This window comes from Magallana gigas, chromosome 8 (assembly GCF_963853765.1).
Source record: "Magallana gigas chromosome 8, xbMagGiga1.1, whole genome shotgun sequence".
NCBI lineage: Eukaryota > Metazoa > Mollusca > Bivalvia > Ostreida > Ostreidae > Magallana > Magallana gigas.
In genome coordinates this window covers 27440904-27462413 of record NC_088860.1, presented here as the reverse complement: position 1 = coordinate 27462413, position 21510 = coordinate 27440904, and the positions used below count along the sequence as shown (strand labels likewise).

General features: G+C 35.8%; 3 protein-coding genes across 3 annotated transcripts; all 3 read right to left on the bottom strand.

Annotated features, from left to right (window-relative positions):
* Positions 1-1103: 1103 nt before the first annotated feature.
* Positions 1104-3929, bottom strand: LOC117689755 (tripartite motif-containing protein 2-like). The gene is made up of 2 exons (XM_034471636.2): positions 3728-3929; positions 1104-3549 (listed from the first exon to the last, which is right to left on the bottom strand). The coding sequence occupies exon 2, from the start codon at positions 2142-2144 to the stop codon at positions 1104-1106; it is 1041 nt and encodes a 346-aa protein (XP_034327527.2). The 5' UTR covers positions 2145-3549; positions 3728-3929.
* A 3955-nt stretch (positions 3930-7884) lies between these two features.
* Positions 7885-11535, bottom strand: LOC105323123 (perlucin). Its single transcript, XM_066070017.1, has 3 exons — positions 11484-11535; positions 8400-8640; positions 7885-8021 (listed from the first exon to the last, which is right to left on the bottom strand). Exons 1-3 carry the CDS (start codon positions 11533-11535, stop codon positions 7994-7996), a joined length of 321 nt encoding a protein of 106 aa, XP_065926089.1. The 3' UTR covers positions 7885-7993.
* A 1663-nt stretch (positions 11536-13198) lies between these two features.
* On the bottom strand, positions 13199-21166 carry LOC105323084 (SCO-spondin). The gene is made up of 15 exons (XM_020065174.3): positions 21087-21166; positions 20718-20963; positions 19557-20587; positions 19352-19451; positions 19137-19187; positions 18836-19027; positions 18519-18689; positions 17878-18048; positions 17590-17760; positions 17326-17496; positions 16972-17142; positions 15091-15261; positions 14607-14803; positions 14040-14205; positions 13199-13772 (listed from the first exon to the last, which is right to left on the bottom strand). Exons 2-15 carry the CDS (start codon positions 20920-20922, stop codon positions 13702-13704), a joined length of 3039 nt encoding a protein of 1012 aa, XP_019920733.3. The 5' UTR covers positions 20923-20963; positions 21087-21166; the 3' UTR covers positions 13199-13701.
* Positions 21167-21510: the final 344 nt, after the last annotated feature.

Sequence of the window (21510 nt, the reverse complement as noted above, 5' to 3'; positions counted from 1 at the left end):
GTCGGTCCTATGACACGCCAATGCGGCGCAGACAAATTATCATTACGCGCGGTATTCAAATTGTCAGCATCGCATTCACGGTGTGTCATAGGACCGACGACATCCAAAAATAAGCATTCAATGCTTAAATATTGTATATCTTAATAAACTAGTAATAATAACAACAGAAAATAGTGTTCATACGACAGAAATCAATTATGACATATTAAAATATACGGTAATCTATAAGTGAACAAAATGTTATATCAACATACATTTAAAAAATGTTTTAAAAAAACAGTTTTCACCAGTAGGATTTGAACCCAAAGCTCTGCATGCTTGTATTCAATAATCCAGAACGAAAAAAGTGAACCATGCAAGACTTAGCAATATGAGGTATAAAGTAGTGTTTGAAACAACATTGTCATATTAATGGACTTTGGGGGTTTTTTCCTCCAAAAAATATTTTGAAAAAGTACATGATTAGTCACCCCTCCTTTTTTTTTTTTTTAAGCGACATTTTTAACGTTGAAATGTCATCTTCACACGTTTCAAATTTGTGGAGAAAAGACCCAGGGACAACAAAATCATTTAAAAACAGCTGTAAATAAGAAAGATTTTGCATCAATTGCATCGCTTTGCTATATTTAGACCCATATTATGATAAAATCGTTTGCATTACAAACATTTTTTTACCCATTCCACGTCCAACAGAAACAAAATAACGGTTATAATTTTAAAAATGTGCAAAATTAATCGATGAAATTTCTACTCACTAAATACAGTCTTTATGTTGACATTTTTAAGGAACAATGACACATTCTTTTGGTATATTGTGTGAAAAGCCCCGACAGTTATCACCTCCTAATAGTCAACGAATGATTCCTTATTGCTTATATTTACAGCAATTGTACGATTGAATATTAAAATTGTTATTGATGAAATGTATTGGACAATATATTACAAAAATCGATTCGTATTTTTATCTTAGACAAAGACGCTGGAATATGTATTTCTTAAGGAAAATGGCTGCAATTCATAGCTCTGCATGGAGAAACTGAAAGGACTGAAATCTACACGCCCTGTTTATCGATTATTTGAAACCTTCAGCAACCTAGGATAAATCACGAACGATATTGGATTTTTTTAACTTTACAAGTGTAGCACTCGGCCACGAAGAGGTTGTCTCTGGTGTCCACACACAAACCCCACGGACCTTGTAGACCACAGAGGAATTGTCCGTCCTGATCCAGGATGTGGATACAATTATTGTTGAAATCTGCTATCAAGATCTGACTTTGGCTGTCTCCGGTTATGCCGCGCGGACTGAACGATTGCTTGGTAGTAGAGGGAGAACCTGTGTACATAAATCGGAGTTCCCCGCCCTGATTGACGACCACTACTAAATATGCGTCACAGTCTGACACACAGATATCCAGATTCTGATTCTCACAACAACATAAGATGCCACCGGATGAAAAGAGAGATTGGCCTTTGTCATTAAATTGAATTTGTTGCTTCTCTGTGGAACCAGAGTAGCGCACCATTTTTGTTTTCTCATCATCAGTGTCCATGATTACCAAGAGGTCACCAGAGACGGTACTACAGACACTGCGAGGACTCCACCCTTGTAATCTGATGTAAGTGCAATCTGTTAGTGTATTCTGCACTATGTTTACAGTTCTGTCTTTGTAATCGATATAAATAAGATCACCACCATGGTCCACTGCAATGTCTTCTGGTCTGTTGCCCGACTTGGTTTTTACTGAATTTACCTGTTCTCCCTGCAGGTTGTAAAGTCTTATCATTTTGTCATTGCCACAGGTCCAAATATTTTCATCGTTCAGACAAGCCACACTATTTAGATGGCCATGCCCTGTATCTATCACTGCAGTTACCTTGGATGTATCTATAGCTGCAAGGACCTTGGATGTATCTATAGCAGCCACAACCTTAGATGTATCCAGAGGTGACCTGTTTGGGTGAAAGAACTCAGCGGCTTCCTGTAGGAACGGGTTTGTATATACGTCTGCTGTTGAAGATGACGAGGACGACAGAGAATCAGTCTGCTCAGGAAGTCGGTGTTTGATAAATTGTCTTTCTTTTCTTGGAGGTTTTCTGAAAAGTCGACAACACGATGACCAGAATGCTGTTGTGTCACACATTTCACACAGATAGGAACATCACATTGCTCACAGTGAAGCTCACATGGTTTGGTGACGTGTTCTCCACATTTTGGATAATTTTCAGTTGTACAGTGTTGTTTTAGTGAAACCACACTGTGAACGTTTGATGCATCAAATAGATGACCGTCTGCACATTTTTTACATAAACTAGAAAACTGACCAGTCAGGAAGGGCCCCGCTATGACAATTAATATAGAGAAGTGAAAAAAACTTTGAATTCCATCCTCTTTATATTAACAATGATGAAAAATAAATGCCCGGCAGAAGATGTAAAGAACTGGAATATATAGGATCTCGTGATTTGTAGTTGGATATGATTTTCATCCAACAATTAAAGTGTTTTTTTCTTGAGCCTTAGTGAGGGGATAAAACACACAAGTTGGATAAAAATCATATTATACTACAAATCATGAGATTCTATTTATCCCATATTTTATACACCGCAATCAATGTTTACACTGTTTATAAAACTCTACATTATTTTTACTTCATTATGCCTAGGCAAATCCCATTGTAAAGTCACAACTGTGGAATATCAAAAAAATATCCAATGAGTCATATCCACGGGATAAAGTGGGTTAACATGGGATGAAATAAGATTTGTTAAAAAAACAAAGAATTGATACCAATGCAATGATACCTAGGCTTTGCCTCTATTCAATAAAACTATCATAAATCATTGTGTACGGTATTTTAACCAAAAAAAATATGAATATTATATTTCAAATCCATATTTCAAAGAATGTACACAATACTACACATCATTCAAAATTGACCTTAACTTCAAAACAAAGTTCATTTGCAGACACAGGCAGTGCAGTAATTAATCTCAATGTGACAGATAAAGATAAAGCTTAGGATTTTCTTCCTGTGGAAGGTTAATTAATCCCAAAGGACAAATATTGCACAGCCTTCCATGTATACAATGGTAACATTCTCAGCAGTTATCTCTCTTTGCCCATTCATTCTCAGCAGTTATCTCTCTTTGCCCATTCTTCTTATGCATAGTTAGGAATCTACCCCACCACCCCAGCTCCAAACCAGAAGACATAGAGAACCAAACTTAGCATCAAAATATGTATTTCTGCCTACTGAACTACCATACCAAATTTGAACTTGATTGGGCAACCATAAAAAAAGTTATTAGAAAAAAACAGGAAATTTGTGGACGGAAGAGTGACAGACGGACGGACGGACAGAAGGACGGACGGACAGAGTGATTACTATAGGGCACCCGCAAATCCTTGCGGGGCCCTAATTAATGTCACAAACTTCACAGAACAACAAGGCGGCAGTTTCACACAGACTGCAGTGTGCAACATCTTGGGCGTTGTTAGGAAGGGGCTCCATATGGATGGTCAGGCGTCGACGCCAGACAAGAGAGCTTAAATTAAAAAAAATATGCAATAAATAATGCAGTAAAGTCGTTCGTTAATTTTAAACAAAGTTAATCTTAAAAATCCACCAAACAGGACACCTTAATTAAAAGAGATGGAATATTGTCATTTTCGATGTTTTTGGTAATCAAAAATCAGTTAACAAATAGTAGTTACTGTACATACCTTCTATTTCAGCCATAATATGGCTAAAAACATATTTACCATCACCTGCCCGACTAAATACCTTAAACATATCACATTGCTGATTTCTTGATGTGGTGTTATACGGATTTAGGTCATGAAATGTAACACAGGGTAATTTTTACATACCTGGGTAGACTTGAGCACCCGTACAAAGTGCACTGACAAAAAACACTGACTTTTTAAAACATCATCACTGGTTAACTGTTGATAGCATTTGTATACAGCCAGACGATGGACAGAAAAATTGATATGTTCACTTTGAACATACAGATAGTAGCCATTTATCCTTTTGTATTCATTTTTGTATACATGTATACAGAATAACAATGGCTACAACGCATGAGAACAGCAAGGCCAAACTCCTATCAACGTAGCTTACTCGCTTCCATATTCATTAAAGATCAAATCAAACCCAAGCATTTGGCTCCACGCTTTAATTTATTTTTACTCTATTATGCTTCAAACTATTTTGCATACACATACAATCATTATATATGTTCTGATTTCTTCAGAATTTTTTTTTTATATGTTGTTCTGCAAAATTTGCCACCACCTGTGGCCTTTGAAGGACGTTGGACTATTCTCACTACTACATACATCTAGCTTTGAATGTGGTGAACAAAAAGGGGGTTACTGTGAGAACAGTTTTAATGTTCACGTCTGAAGAAATGCGATAAAGGACAGACATACTGGCAATGTGCTTTCTAAGGAACTCCTGTGATGATTTTTTACGTTGAAAGCTTTAAATTTATTCTAAAGGACACAATTTAAAAATAGCACAACACGCTATTACCAAAAAATGGCCATATGAAATGATTTTCTATCATAAATTACACCCAGCTGAAGTATACAACTTCCCATATTAATAGACTGTAAATGCTAGGCGTAAAGTAAAATTATGCGTTTTAACTAAATACGCATTTTTGCAAGTTCGTGATGGTCACTGCCTCATCTAAAAACTCGAATTTAACAACATTTGGGATGGTTTCCATATGTTGAATTTTTTTTCAAGGAAACTAAACCGACATCATTATGAGAGAGAAAAAGTATCTCAACAAACGAATATAATTCAGTCTTTGTTTGAGATGACCCCTGACATCTGATATTATCCCTCGATTCGGAAAATTCGCTATGTATATGTACACATGAACTGTACGCCGTCATGAAATGACACAACAACATTTCTGCATTCGAAGAAGACCACATTCTTGTTGAGAAAAAATAACGCTAGGGGTACAAAGTTAGTCTACCTAATTTACACATTACACTTCCATATCATATAACCGACAGCGACTCCTAGCTTACGGTCTCACACAAGTGCCCCCGCCCCCCCCCCCCCCTCTTCATGTATAATTTGCATTTTCCTAACAAGCTGAGACTTTTCTTTTACACTCTGGATGTGGGTTTTATTCATATCGTCCATGTATTTTTGCCTCATATTCATTAAGCTGTCTTTAAAATGCATTAGGCATGCTAGAGGGGATAGGAAGCGTTCACGAGAGCTGTCACCATTTATTAGTCATCTACCGATAAAACCGGGGGGGGGGGGGTACTACTGTATACAGAGTCATTCTATCCCAAATTCGTTTTCCATATTTATTTGATATGGTTTGGCAAATTGATTTCAAACATCCTGTGTAGCTTCACAATGACGCTCTGCTGATAAATTTTGATTTCTGTTTCCTTGAATTAACAGGTATTTACGTTAATAATATTTCATTTGCGATCGGATACCGTTAGACCGTTAGTGCTACACTCGACAAGTGTTCCAAATAGTGCAGGTGAGAGAGGAAAATGTACCAAGCAGACCCCACTGTTCCATTCCATCCAACACATAAAACGTTATCCACGTGCACCAAGTTCGACTTTTGGTACTTTTTTATCAAAAGGTGTTAAAGTTATTAATTTTTTTTTTTAAATCTCTCGTATTTATGATCGCGTTAGAGCTATGCCAGTGCATCGATTTACCGAAATGTACCCATATTATACTTAGCCACTGTCAAAGCCCACTCATACTGTAAACAATTAAAATAATTATGTTCTCCTGCTAATATATACCGGTATTTAAGGTACCTCACTACACCAACACTTATACTTTTCAAGACACTACGTCACAAGATGGCGATTTAAATGTTTTGTTAAACTGTTTATATCGTTCGATTGAGTAGTATATCGTCGTAGCTCAATATCAAAGTATTGGGCTTCTGAACCGCAGATCATGAGTTCGAATCCACCTGGAGCTTTTGTTCATGTTAACGTAATTACATTTTTGAAAATGTAATTTTTCATCCAAAATTGCACATTTTTTGCATATTAGATTTAAACACTTCTCATCCATTATGATATTTATCATAATCAAGTAAATTTCTGCTGATTTGAGAAAATATTTCACGGTGTAGTTAGCCACCGTAAGCATTGGATGCTTATTTTTAGATGTCGTCGGTGCTATAAAACAACATGCAGGCCGTGCAGACAAATTGAATACCGCGCGTTAGTTCGGTATGATGATTTGGTGTGTTTTGTAAGACCAACGACATCCAAAATTAAACATACAATGCTTAAATATCCGCCTTTTGTCAAGGATATGAATACTTGTAATAGCTGGAACATCTATAAGACATGTTACATAGTTCACTCCGCTGCCAAAAATATAGTAAGAGATTGAAACTTTGACAAGATTAGATAATGATAAATATGATTAAACGATTATTATTTTTTACAAGTACATATCAAATTGGTAATGTAAGTTTGAACTTGAATAATATATTTATTCAAAACGCAGGATGACGTTTACTTGTGCTCATACGCCGTGATAAGGTTTAATATGTTATTGAAAATTGAACCTCACAGATTTCCAATGCAAAGATAAGTCTAAGGGAAATATACAAGTGTACTGAGTGTAAATATTTAAACAATAAATGCATTTTTTGTGATTCATGCGGGGAATGAAGGTGGCGACATCGCAGAATTAAAAAAAAAATCTGAAATGATCGCTTCCTTCATAACTCGCATGAATTACAAAAGAGAACATAATTATTATTGTTTATATTTACATCTTTCTTTTAACAAATTTTAAACAGTAAGTTAAATTTACTCTATAACTGTTGATTTACATCAGTACGTTAGCTACAAGAAACAGCCAAATCGTCCTCTATAGGAATTTAAGCGTGTCATGATTATTTTCTGCAGCCCGCTATTTTCTCAGGTCGCTATAGGTTTCGACCAATCGATAAATCATGTCAGTTTCAGTTGATGTTGGTTTCAACCAATAAATTAACAGGATGTAGATTTTACAAACTAACAATTAAATTCCGTAAGAAATAGAAGGAATCACACTATAATGGAGATAATTGCTGGTTTTCTCTCTCTCTCTCTCTCTCTCTCTCTCTCTCTCTCTCTCTCTCGCAATCTCTAACAGAATCAAAGTACTGAAGTACTGACGGGAGTTGATTTTTTGATTTTTATCGATGATTATTTATTTTACAATCAACGATACGTTATTTTGCATGGCAATTAGTTTTTATACCAGAGACATAAATATTTATGTCTCTGCTTATACATGTATGTATTTGAATTACGCACATTTTTATAATATGAATACTCGGACTTTTCAGAAAATAATTTCGATAAAACCCATATGAATCATGTCGTGTAATATTTAAAGATACTATTAATTCCATCAACGTACATGTTTGTATCAGTAATCGAAATATTTCTGAAAAATTGTATGGATCCAAGCAAAATACTGGACTCTAGTTTCGTTCAACCAGACGCTCGGCTTTCTCCGTTAATCTCCGACAAGCAAGAGAGATTCTCTGCTTGTCGAAATTTTACGGAAACCACCGATCGTCTGTTTGAACGAGACTATAGTAATCTCTAGCGTAGGAATACATACCACCACAAAAAGTATCTAAATTGTTCCTACCATTTATAATCTGACTATTTTCACGGTATTTATAAATAAGTTTCCTTGAAAAACAGTGCTTCATAATTCATTACAGCGAATTTATCGATTATTTTCGAGAACTAAGTCTTGTCAGCGGTGATGATTTGTGCTTAGGTCCAAACACTGTTTCACTTTCGGTTTGCCAGAGTAACTGCATAGGAGAGTTGATTAAAATCAACTCCCAAAAATGACGATCTAAGTAAACCCACAATTGATTTACTTTATTCTCGACGAAAAGAAAAAACCCTCTTTAATGGTAATAATTGTTTTCCAATCTAATAACCAATGAATTTGAAAGTTTATCCAATGAGTGTTGTATCAAAGAGTCTGAAAAATGAAAAGAGAAACAATATGACTACCGAAGAATTCGCTTATTTCCGAAGATTTTTTTTTTAAATCGCAAAATCCAAAAAAGGGTCTGTTTTCATGAAAAAATGGGTGCTGCTGAATTTCGTTACACAAAATGACTTCCTTTACTTATGGCTTTCTCTTAAATTCACAAGACAGACTTTTGCATTCTCGGTATAACCACACTTTCATAATTATTAAAAAAAAACTCGTTATGAAATAAAAAAAAAAATACTTAGTAAATAAACCGTTGATTTCGAAGCAAAAATTGTAAGGACTAGAATATAAAACTAGTAATCAAATTGTACGTCATTATGAAGTTTGACGATAAACTACACAGAGAGAAAGAAGCCTCACTCTTTTTCACAGATGAAGTGTTTGAACTCTTCACAGTCGTCGTCATTCCACAGCCAGTGGTGGCCCGCCTCCAGCTCCAGGCAGTGCTCGTCTAGGTGCTCCACCCCATTGTCTGGCTGCCCTGGGCCCCAGTGAGAGAAACCCTGAGAGCCAATCACACTCCCTGTCTTGGTCCAAGTCCACTCCCCCTCCTGAAGAAGGTCACTACCCCCAACCCAGAACCGGGGAGGGTCAAAGTTGGCTAATTAATTTGGAAAACAAAATTTGAGTGGATAATTATAATTTCTTTTTACTAGTTAGATACTTTCCTGTTGTGTAATCAATGATAAGTATTATTATTTTAGGACGGGAAAATATCTATTAATAGAAATGATTTCATCATTCTGTCGTCATGTTGTAAATTTTGAATTTACTGAGTAGGTATAAATACAAAATTTACAACATGACACTGTGCCTGCTATGTGGGTTAATTGATGTAGTACAACATGTAACTAGTACTAGTAACAATTACAAGTTCTTGTAATATTTCGTTTTAAGATAAAAGTGGATAGATCTAAATACATGTATATACGATTGTTTTAATTTCTGACCGTACATCCATGGTTCTGTAGAAAGTTGTGGAGAAATGTATCCTCATCCTTGGTTTCTATGGATACAAGTTCTGCTTGGATTGCATGACAGTAAATCTATTTAAACAGAATTAGGAAATGAAATATTGAGACTAATAATGCGTGTGTACTCGTGAGTACATATTGTCAGGCTGTTGACAAAGCAGAAACAATTTAAGTGACAATATCACGGTTTCAAAGAACCGCTTTACTATTACAAAATTAAAAGTATCTCAAAATTCATATCGACATTTTTTCCCAAATGAATACAAAGGTATCTGTACCAATTATATAATATTATATAAAAAAATTGAATTTTTCAAAGTCTCATGAAAGTGTGGTACATCTATTTCACCTAGTTATCAAAATGACGTCGCTGCTAATTTAATTTATTATTTACAGCTTGCATGGATATTATTGCTCTCTTAATAACACACTAAACTGTGCAGACAGACTGCATACATACCGCCCTATTGACTTATCTGCATAGCCTGGTGTGGTTTAGGGCCGACGGTATCCAAAAATAAGTACATGTTCTAATATTTTATTGCATGGTTTGTGGCAACGCACTTTGAAAAAATTACGCACTTTGAAAAAAAAATCAAGGGAATCCTTTAAAATTAATCTTTACTCAGGGAAGAAGGATATAATCTATACGGATTATTACGACCTGTGCTACATCAGACGTGCTACCGTTTTTCTGATGGGATCAGACTTTTGTCATGTAGAATAATATTTCCTCTGTTAGAATTTCAGACGTTGCAATGGCAGTATACTCGTCTCTGCAGTTTGACCTTCAAAAGGTTGGAATTTTTCGAAATTTGTTCACTTAATATTCCAAGGATTTTTGCCGATTTAGAACGGTATAAGCATAAGAAAATTATCCATACAAACACGTCAACCAGACATTTTCGCCACGTCACTGTCGTGTACCTATCTAAATCAACAATCTCATGACGTTGTTTACACGATTTACGCCTACTTGGTTGTAGACTGTAAATTCGGATTTTGAGGTTCGTGACATGAAGCATGCAAAGGTCAAAATATATTTATTGTTCGTTTGGAATTGCCTCTCGCCTCATTGAAATATCCCCCGCTAATGAAATTTTATTAGCAAAAAATAAAGAACTTTTTTTTTATATGGATAATGTATATTTATTTTTCCAAATTTCAATCAGTTAAATTTCAAGTTTGAAAAATTAAAAAAATAAATCCCCCTCCCTATTGGGTCTAGTAACCCCCAAGTGACAATTCCAAGCAAGCATTTTTTAAAGGATGGTCCAAGATATTGAATTTAGTAGTGTCACAGGTAGGACTTACGTGGAATCTTAGGACCTGCATAAGTTATACTTAAGTTTGGCTTATACCGTAACATAAAGCAAACTTAGCAATATCTTGGCTAAGTCATGCTTATGTAAAAAAAATTTAAAAATAGTTTTTCATGTCTTATATCGAATTCAAATGTATTGGTAATAAATCATTGTCTTAGGTTAATATATTGTTTATACATAGATGCAAGCGATTGATATCTTTGATATTAGATGGGGATAAAAGTCAATGTACGGACACAAAATTCAAGGTAACATAAGAATATTTAGTACCTAACATTTTTAAAAAGCTTAAAGCGACGAATCTCAGTCAATGTATTTACTCTACTACTACTTCTTTTTTGACGATTATTCACTAGTTTAGTGTTCTTGAAGACTGCCTGTGGCGTGGTGATTTAGGTAATGGATTTCTTTCTATCTTTTGTTCTACATCTTACCTCACTTAATATAAAGATATTTCGTGTAAATTATGCGATTAAAATCCTGTATTCAATTGCTGAATCATGAGCAATCATTAGCAATAAAACTTCTATATTTGTGTAAACTTAAGCTAAGCTTTTAAAGTCACCTCTACCGGTCGCCTAGGTGTTAGGTAAATTGTCCTAGCTAAGCACTCTCCTAGTTACAGACTTAAGTCTAGGAATGTACCCAAGTCCTACTTAAGCACTGTCTTATACCTAAGTACCAATTATGTTACGAGCCTCTGCATAATGGAGAAGTAGGTCGAAATGTACTCACACTTGCTTGAGCCCAAGATGCCTGGACACGGTTTATGACGTAACAGGAGTTGCCATGTTGAGTGTAACCACTAGGACAATTTGCAATAACTAAAACAATAATGCATCGAGTACTGGAATCCATGCATATACAAACATCAAACATGTGAATGTATTTGAGGATTAGATTTGGAAACCCCTGGAATGTCATTATATACATACTTAGTATATAATTATGGTCAAAGGGATTCGGTCGATTTTATGTTTGAACACCTCAAAGAAACTAGAAATCGTTTTAAACAAAATCATCTTTTTTGTCACACCCTTGACTGCACTTCCTAAAAAATTAATTTAAATTCATTGTTATCACCTAAGAATTTGACTACAAGGCGTTTCCTTTATTTCTCAAGTGGTTACATGCAGTTTACATACCTCCTGTTGCCCAAACCAAGATAAACAACAGAAAAGAGACCCCGCTGGCCATATTATTCCTTTATGATAAACTATGGATTCCATCTTATCACATTGACCCATATTCCGTAATTAATTTCGATTCTTTGTATAAAGTCATGCCCGGTTTTGCTAGTCCCAGCCAAAGTTTATTTAGATAAAAGACATTAAGTTTGACTGCAGTACAGTCAATTGGATTGTGTCGTGTCGAGACACCTCGCGTTTCGCGTTTTCGGAAGTTTGAAGTGTGCAATGTACAAAGCATCAACAAATGTAACATTCCTCCCCTCCCCTATATTCCTTATCAGCCATATAAAAGTTATCAATATACAAAATTTAGAAAGGAAATATTGTACATTGATAAAACAATTTGTGATTTGTAATGTACATACGCTGACCTGGATGGAGGAAATATGGATTGTGAAAACGATGTTCAATACATGTATTTCTCATTAATGTTGTAGCTTTAATGATCAAAGAAAATTTACAAACTTTCTATTGATTTTATATTCTTTCAAGACCTGTTAAGGTTTTACACAAAACCTATCAAATAAAGACCTAATTCATGCACATGAATATATATATATATATATATATATATATATATATATATATATATATATATATATATATATATATATATATATATATATATATATATATATATATATATTATATATATATATATATATATATATATATATATATATATATATATATATATATATATATATATAGTCAAAGGCATGGATTGTGATATCTTTACTGTTTTTCGAATGTAGAGAAGTAAGTTGAACTAATTCGTTTACATGTACTATATTATTTCTATTGGACTGTTGTGCCAGTTGAGCTACTAATTCGAAATACTCGGAGGCAGCACTGCAGAAAAAATACACAATCCGCATTTTGTAATTTTTTTTTCTGCAAAGATCGCTACCTTAATAACCCGCATGAATCATCAAAGAAAGCATTTTATTGTTTATATTTACATCTTCCTCTAATTATTTGAATTGATCGTACATGGCTAATTTATTGTTATTGTACATCAGTAGGTTCTATAAAAGAAATAGCCAAAATCGTCTTATGTGGGAATTTGAGTCATATATCATCATGATTATTTCTTTCAGTTCGTGATTTTTCTTTGGTTTCTGAAGCTTTCGACCGATTGATAAACTTTTTGCGTTTTAATTATTTTATTAAAATACAACAGACTGATGAACACAACTTTGTAAATATGTCTGCAAAAACTCAATCTTTTCCAGTTAATTTTAAAGAAATCGCTCGTGGTCGTTCTCTTGACGCTTGCGTCAATCTTTTCCTATTCGCATGTTGATTAGTATCTGTTACAAACAAACGTCTGTTTAGATTATGACAAATGCTTATCTGAAAAAATGAACTTTCGAACTTTTACTAGTCTGGTCTAGGACCAACGCATTAAGTTTTTTCTCGTCCTTTTGCTATAACGGTTGGTTTCTTTACATGTTCGTGAAGAAATAACGCCGATCGAAACTTCTCAAAATAGCTGTTATAATTGGTAAAACTGGAAAATGAACTGGGAAGTTTCGCTTTTTCATTAATGTCCATGAAAAAAATGATTTTAGCAAGTTTGGCCATTCCCAGTAAGCGTCGGCGAAACTTGCCGTGGTTTTCCAAAGATGAGATAACAGAAAAGCCGATTCTTGATTCTATGATAATGTTATTTATTGGTTTTTGTCTTTTCTTTGCTATATCAAAACATCCTAATATAACGTCGATCATAAAAAATCTTTAAAACAAAATGTAAAATAAAAGATTATACAATATGTAAATAACAAGTTGTTTGTTTCTTGCTGCAGACACGTACACTATGAAAACTGCAACAACAAAAACGGAAAAGTACACTCTTTCTGCTCATTCATGCGAACAAAATATCAAAACCACGCAGGACAAAATTTTAGCAAAACAAATTGAAGTTGATTGGATCATTGGATCATTGGATTCAGATCGCTAGCAAAGAATTTTTAATGAATAAATAAAAACACAAATGAATTAATCACGATTAAAACAAAATTATTCTTGATATTACATGCAGTTCTATAAAAAAAACATTGAGGTACAGAAACATATGAAAAATGCTTTCATTTTTCTTCATTAGACTCATACAAAAAATATAGAACACAGATAATTCACATTTATCGTTTATACTGTTTGAACAGTCGTGTCACTGCATCAGTTGATGAACCACCATCACTAACAAGCAGACGATCATGATCGGTGACGTCAGTAGTTTCTCTATAATCATACAGAAATAAAGGTAAATATCAATAATACTGTTTATAAAATCGTTAAGTAAAGGTAATATTTATAAGGAACAGTCCTCACAAGCGTGTATATATTAAGCATTTATGAACTTGTACCATATATCCGATATATAAAACGTTACATATTAATCCCAATTTGCAAAGTTTGTACATGTGACACGCTAAAAACCACGAATTTACGGCAATTACTTAGTATTTATTAGTGATCATAAATTGTTATTTTTTACTCTCTGTGTACCTGAACTGTTTTCTGCACATTGAGCAATGACAGCTCCGGGGCAGCCGGCATATCCGGTCGTTTCGTCACTTCCGTCATCACAGTCTGACGAACAGTCACAGATAAATGCCTTGTCAATACAAGTAATTCCCCCCGATTTACAAGTAAACCATCCGGTTGGGCAAAGCTACAATAGAATAAAGCCTCCACCTTTTGAAAAAATCTGTGACATGGAAAGATTGTTGGTTCCATATTTGTATAAAGATGATTAAATATTTACCAAATGCCCTATACAATACACGATCGTGTTATTAAAGTTACCAGTAAAGTTATTGTTATAGTTATAGTTATTTATAATACATGTACAAGCAATGATCAATGTAGACTTCATTTATGTCTTCTGTGATACTGATCAATATATGTAATAAATTATCGACGATGATGGCTCCGAACAATCTGGAATTTATATCGGAAAAATATGATACTTGATATGATATTTGAAATCTACAACTTGGAACATTTCAATCTGTTGTAACCACAATTTGCGTTGTTGATGACTGAGTTAGGTTTTGTTGACACATATCTCACCTGAACGTAAACTCCAGCTGCTGGTGTTGGACACAGTTGTGGGTTACAGTCTCCAAGGTCACTTAGTGCACCAATACACTCTTTCCCTCCATTGGCTGGTGTAGGGTTGCTACAAGATCGGGCACGTGACCGTTTCCCTCCCCCGCACGAGACAGAGCACGTGCCCCAGGACCCCCACTGACTCCACGCACCGTCAACTTAATGAAAAGCAAGATGGTTAAATTGAACATGTCTTATTCTATATATGATTTATATGTATACATGATTTATGATTTACAAATTAAAATTAATTGTTTTGACACATGCAGTTTATGCATGTAGTAACTTGTGATGCATTTATTAATTATAGAAAACAATGATATATGGAATGTTCAATAACATGATTCAAGGATGGCATTAAATATCAAAACATTACATGTGTTTAAGTACATTTATAAATGTTAAAGTTCTAACAGGACAAATATCTTGTTTTGTGGAAACATACTTATGCACACTTGGGTATTGCACGCCTGATTCTGAGAAGTGGTTCCAACACAAGTAGCACCGCCATACTGTGGAGCGGGATTGCTGCAACTGCGCGTGCGCACCTGTGTTCCTCCGCCACAGGTTACGGTGCAGGTGCCCCAGGATCCCCAGTTTGAAAAACCGCCATCAACTGAAACACATAAATAATGTCCGATTCATAACTATGATAGATTACCACTCATTAAAATTTCTATTTCATATATAACCTTATTAGATTGAAAATACATGATATCACTTAATTAAATCCACGTATGCAATTTTTCTATCTGTGAATTATTCATTTTTAACCTATGCTTCGTCCAAGGTATGCATTTGATTGGCCAAATATCTTCTAGCTTTTGTGTTTTTCCAGTATGTTCTTATTTGAAATTTATATACTCTCTGTCTTATGCAAGGCGGTAACCATACCCATCTAAAATACTTGACTAGTTGGATATTGTATATAATAGGTCGACATCTTTAACATTATTTTTTTCTCAAAACATTAGGCCATCACCAATAGGAGAATACTATCTAATGATGTATAGTTATGGTGGTAGCTATCTTGTACATTTGAGAATAAGAATATAAACATTTCTTTAATTGCCTTGTTTCTGCGCTAATCTTGATGATGTGAATGTGAGGCTTTATATGTTGTTTTACATGCAAATTATGCATACAAGAACAGAACAATGCCTTTTTAATCTCTTACAGCTGTAGAACAGCTGTACAACTGCATAGCTGCAGATTTATTTTGAAGATTTAAAAATCTGAAAAGCAAGTGAGATTCAATCATATCCTCTGTAAGACCATTTGTTGAGAAAAAGGTTGAATCTTGCACATTAATGACTGCAATAACTCTGCCTCAAAATAGGGTACCCTATTTTTATCAGTCGGCATGGGATCTATTTTAAGAATAAGAAAATTCCAGGCTATACTAATAACTCCTGTGTCTATGTAGGCATACTGGCATTATATTTTCATAAAAAAATTAATTAATTTCAATTAAAAACAATCTTTGTTGACTGTGACGGACATCTCTATACAAGTTCCAATGGTTTGGTTTTTTCTATTCATTCTATATTTTTCTAATTAATCAAATTCAAAAAGCCGCGTGGGGGTCCAAAAGATTAATTGCCTTACATAAAAAATGAACATATATTTTCAATGAAAATATAATGTACCTCCACAGACAAAAAATATCGTGCATTTATGTTTTTGGGATCCATTTTAAGAATAGGGTATCCTCTTTTGATACAAAGTTACCTCTTAAATAAGCAGGTTTTTGGCCCTTTTCTGGGCAAATGGTTGTAGAGTGGACACTAATGAACTCCTTTCATATATTTCTGGAATATTTTTGGATATATAAACCTGAATTTTATTCTGAAGTTGCGCAGTTCTAAGTGATTAAAAAAAGGCATTGTTCTTCTTTTGTATGCGTAATTTGCATACAGAACAACATACAGAACCTCATACTTACTGTTCTTTTATCTTTTTTACAATAGTTTTTGTCTGTTTTGGCCAGAAAGTTAGTTCAAAAGATGTTTACATTTTTATTTTCAAATGTACAAGATGGCCACACATCCCCCTTCTATGAATAAATAAATATTCCTTGCAAAATTTGAAGACTTACTACATGTATAACTTTTCATTTTATCAAGCTTTATCAAATTGAATATGCGAAGATAAATGACCAATGAAATAAAGTGGCAAACACTTTTTCATATCAATGTATCTTATTCCCGTATAGACCATGATACATAAACGTAATGGGCACTTAACACAGAAAAAAAGAATTTTCTAATGCAAGCTATATAAACTTGTCTAATGCTAGCTATATAGTATTAATTCTAGACCTTACTTGGACAGTGCTGTGTGTTGCAATTTTGGGTCGATGTCGTGGATCCCGTACAACTCAAGCCACCATACTGAGGGGCGGGATTGGAACAGCTTCGTGAGCGTGTCTGTGTACCTCCCCCGCATGTCAGTGTACAGGAGTTCCAAGACGTCCACGTACCCCAGCCACCATTGACTAAACGTTTGGTAGAAAGCTTATCTTAGCCAAACCGAAATACCTTGTACATGTATTGTATGCAGTTGAATTTGAATATAATGTTGTCAGAATAATACGTTCCATGTAGAAGTGAGAAACAAGCACATGGTTGATGATGTAAAAATATGAGAAACAGTTCAAAAGGTTAGATAGAACACTTACTGGGACAATTTTGTGTGTTACAAGTTTGAGTGCTTGAGGACATTCCGGGACAGTTAGCGCCACCATATTGTGGAGCGGGGCTGTTACAAGATCGGGTTCGGGATTGCACTCCTCCTCCACAAGTCTCGGTACACGAGGTCCAGGATCCCCAGCTGGCCCATGATCCGTCAACTACATGAATCAATTAAAATACCTACGCTACAGTCCCTATTGTTGAAAAGCGCGTTTACATAAACATGTAAAAGATACCAAAATTTAACATACCCGGGCAATTCTGGGTGCTACAACTCTGTGAAGACGTGGAACTACCCACACAGTTGGCCCCTAGATATTGGGGGGCGGGGTTGGTACAGGTTCGACTCCTTACTTGTGTTCCTCCCCCACATGTCACGGTGCAGGCGCCATAGGACCCCCAGGACGCCCATCCACCGTCAACTGGAAGCGCATGGTTTAAGTGTTCACATTGAATAATGTCAAAATGTGTTTTAAATTTATAAACTCATTAACTCATCAAAATGAGAGAAATCATAGATGACATGCATAGCTGCTTACTTGGACAGTTATGAGCGTTGCAACCCTGATGGGAAGAAGAGGATCCAGAGCAAGAAGTTCCACCATGCTGAGGGGCGGGGTCGGAACAGGTGCGCGTCCTGGTCTGTGACCCTCCCCCACAAGTCACCGTACAGCCGCCATAGGATCCCCATGTGGCCCAATTACCATCAACTGCACATATGATGCTTAAATTATTATTTGTGGAAACTGTTATTTGTTTTTTTTTCGCAAACTTCATTAGTTTGAACTCGAAATCACATGGAAAAAGGGTGAAAATGGAGAGTTTTTAATTGTCATTTATAATAATTTTTTCTTTAAAAACGTTTACTATGGTTATATTATACAATTATTTAATGCTTGAGCAGTCAATAGACCGGAATATTTTTCCCGAGGTGCAGGGAACAGCTCAGTATGATCTATTGCCCGAGGGCAATAGATCATTGCCGTAGATCATTGACGTTGCAGTTCAAAATAGACGCAAATATTCAATTTGTAATAAAACAACAAAATCCCTTTGATAAGGTAATAAAGTAAAATATTTACATCCATCCAGTAAATTCAATATTTACAATGAGACCATTCTGAACGATTTTTGTTTTGAGTTTTTGTTTTTGTTTTTGATATTTGGTTTTAAGACTTACTAGGACAAGCTACCATTGTGCAAATGGTAGTGGATGTGGAGCTGCCCACACAGTCACTTCCGCCACCTGTTGGAGCAGGATTATTACAGGATCTTGAACGCGTCCTTAAGCCGCTACCACATGTTACAGAGCATGCTCCGTAGGACCCCCAAGATCCCCATTGTCCATCAACTGTAAGTACAATATACGAGTTGTAGCAAGATATTTGAAACATTCAAGGTAGAAATTAATAAAAGTAGTCTTTGGTATTCAATGTTAAAAAATAAACATGGCAAATTGTAACAACTCGTCAACCAAAAAAGAGGACTAGTTCATACCTCGACAAGGGTTTGTAGGTGTACAGGAAACAGTTTCACTTCCGGTGCCAACACACTGTTTTCCGTCATAAGCCGGAGCTGGATTTGAGCAAGATCTGGTTCGAGTTTTAGTTCCTGATACCGTGCCAGTAGTTGGTTGACAAGTCACAGAGCATGCGCCGTACGACGCCCAAGAAGCCCACTGTCCGTCAACTACATGTATATAAGAAGCAACGACACTTTTAATATGTTCATATTCATTTATACAATTATTATCTGCATAATTTCCATGACTTCTATTTCATGTAAACAATATGCCAACCAGGTGGGGGTTTTGCACAGTCTTCATTCACTGACCCATCTCCGTCATCGTCTGAAAAAAATCTTTAGAGATCAGCACACAGAAACAAAGGTATAATATTAGTTTAATGCATTATATAATATTATTTGGTATTACAAAAAAGGCGATTAAAAAATAAGAATGATACATTCATATGATAAGCTGATCGAATTTGCAAGTCTACAAACTATTCTCACCTTTGTTTTGGTTTTCCGGGGTACATAGCTCCTCGTCTATTTTCCCGTCGCAATCGTTGTCTATACCATCTCCTGTAACTGTCGGGGAAGGGACGCAGACCTAAAAATACGTAGAGTATAAATGTTGTGAAGTTCCACTTGTTGGTTGTCCAATTGAAGGATACCCAACTTTCAGAATCTAAATGAACTGATTTCAATTACTTACGGCATTTACTCTCGCCATTCTCATACCAGTTGTAAAACCATAGGTCTCCAGGTGGGCCTTTCCATATAAAAACCCTCCAAAAATAGCGATAGGGGAAGTGTGTCGGACTGTGTGAGTGCCATCAGAGACCGAAATGTACCCCCCAACGAGGCTGGTTCCTGATATTGCTTTATTTATGGTATTGGTAGGAAAAGCTTTACCATCAATTCTTAGACCTGACGCTTCGCTTGCTTCAACAATGAACATAAAGAAGTTTTCATAAGATCCCAATGAATATTTTGGAGTGGAAAATGTATAGTCTGCGCCGTACTGCTCTACGGGAGGAATAATCAACATGGCGGGATCGGAAGGTTCGGAGGAGCTCTGCTGGGACTGAACGAATTGGGTCACCATGATGGCTTTGTCTGCTACAATCTTACAGTATGCTGTGGATGGAATAAGCTTCTGTACCATCCCGCCTTTTTTGGAAATGGTAAAGGTTGACGAGTATCCCCCCGATATCGTAACTGTGGTGCTGTCTTCGCTTGCAATGAATTTGAAATAATCCCCCACTGTTCTTAGAGGGATTGGGACCGTAGCAAAGTTTTTACCCCATGTGTCTACTGGAGTCAACTGCTCCACCAAATGATCTTGGGAACCACCGGATCCAATTTTTGTCTTCTTGTTGCCAGAAAACACGACAACCTTTTTGGTAGATTTGACGTAGCTTCCGGTCAGGTCGCCGGTACTGACGAGCTGCCATGTGTCGTACTTGTTTAGAGTTTCCGTTACAACATTTCCTCTGTAGTAGTTTCTCCCGCCATAATTCACGGCGCCGGACCCGATACTCTGGCCAATGGTAACGCTCACAGATGTTGAGTCTTCTGCTCCTATCACCAACATCTCGCACTGTCTGTACGGAGGGGCCCAGGTGATGACGTAGTACTCGTCCGACATGACGTCAACAGGAAGACCGACAAAGCCGTCATTGGAGTATTTCTCCTTATTTACTCCGTATACGACAACCTCATCGGTAGCCTTGACTAAAACTCCTACAACGTCAATTTTACAAAACGTGAAGAACTTCTGTCAGCTTATCATCTAAAATTAACTTGCAAAGAGTTTAATAGTTTAAAAACTTAGGTTGAAAAACGGCAAGGAAGAAGATTGGTTGTTTCATACCTTTACTTCCTTTCGCCGAACCTGTCATCCTGATTTGATAGTTTAGCATCAGCTGCTTGACTTGTCCCGCAGTAATCGAGAAGGAGGCTGAGATCTTTGGGCTGGAACATTTGGGAGAATCCACTTGAACACTGACCACGGTGGTTCTGGCGGTTGTCACAAACAGCTCACACTGGTAGGCGGAACCAGCAATGTAGTTCTCCATGAACCCAATGATGAACTCGGTGCCTCGGTTGTCTGGTGCACCTAATTCAAGATATTTTCTGATTGCTAGTGCCAAGTTCGTAATTATTTTACTTATTTCGGTTCGTTGCCGGTGATGATATTTAGGACTTCAAATTTTGTGACAACGTAAAAATATTTTATTACCTTGAACTACAGCGGTGCTAGCCAAAGAGGCAATCGCCACTAAGATCAGGGCACCTGCAAAGTAAGACGTCAAAATAACAACCCTTGTGTTGATACATGTATGAATATATAGAGAGCATGTAATTAACTAACAGATAACTTGTGCGTCTCTCTCTCTCTCTCTCTCTCTCTCTCTCTCTCTCTCATCCACGGAATTTTTTTTATTTTTGCAGAGAGGTGGTAGGTAGATTACTAGTTTAGTGATAAACTTAATTGAAAACTAGTAACGGCGACATACATGTATAACTACTGGCATTTGTGAAGAAGAAAAAAAATTGCGATTTTTTTCTCATCTGTTTAGACTTGTCCAGCGATCAATAGTGTAAATTCATAACAATGCACTTAAATTGTCTGCAATATGCAAAACCGTAGGAAAGATTATTTA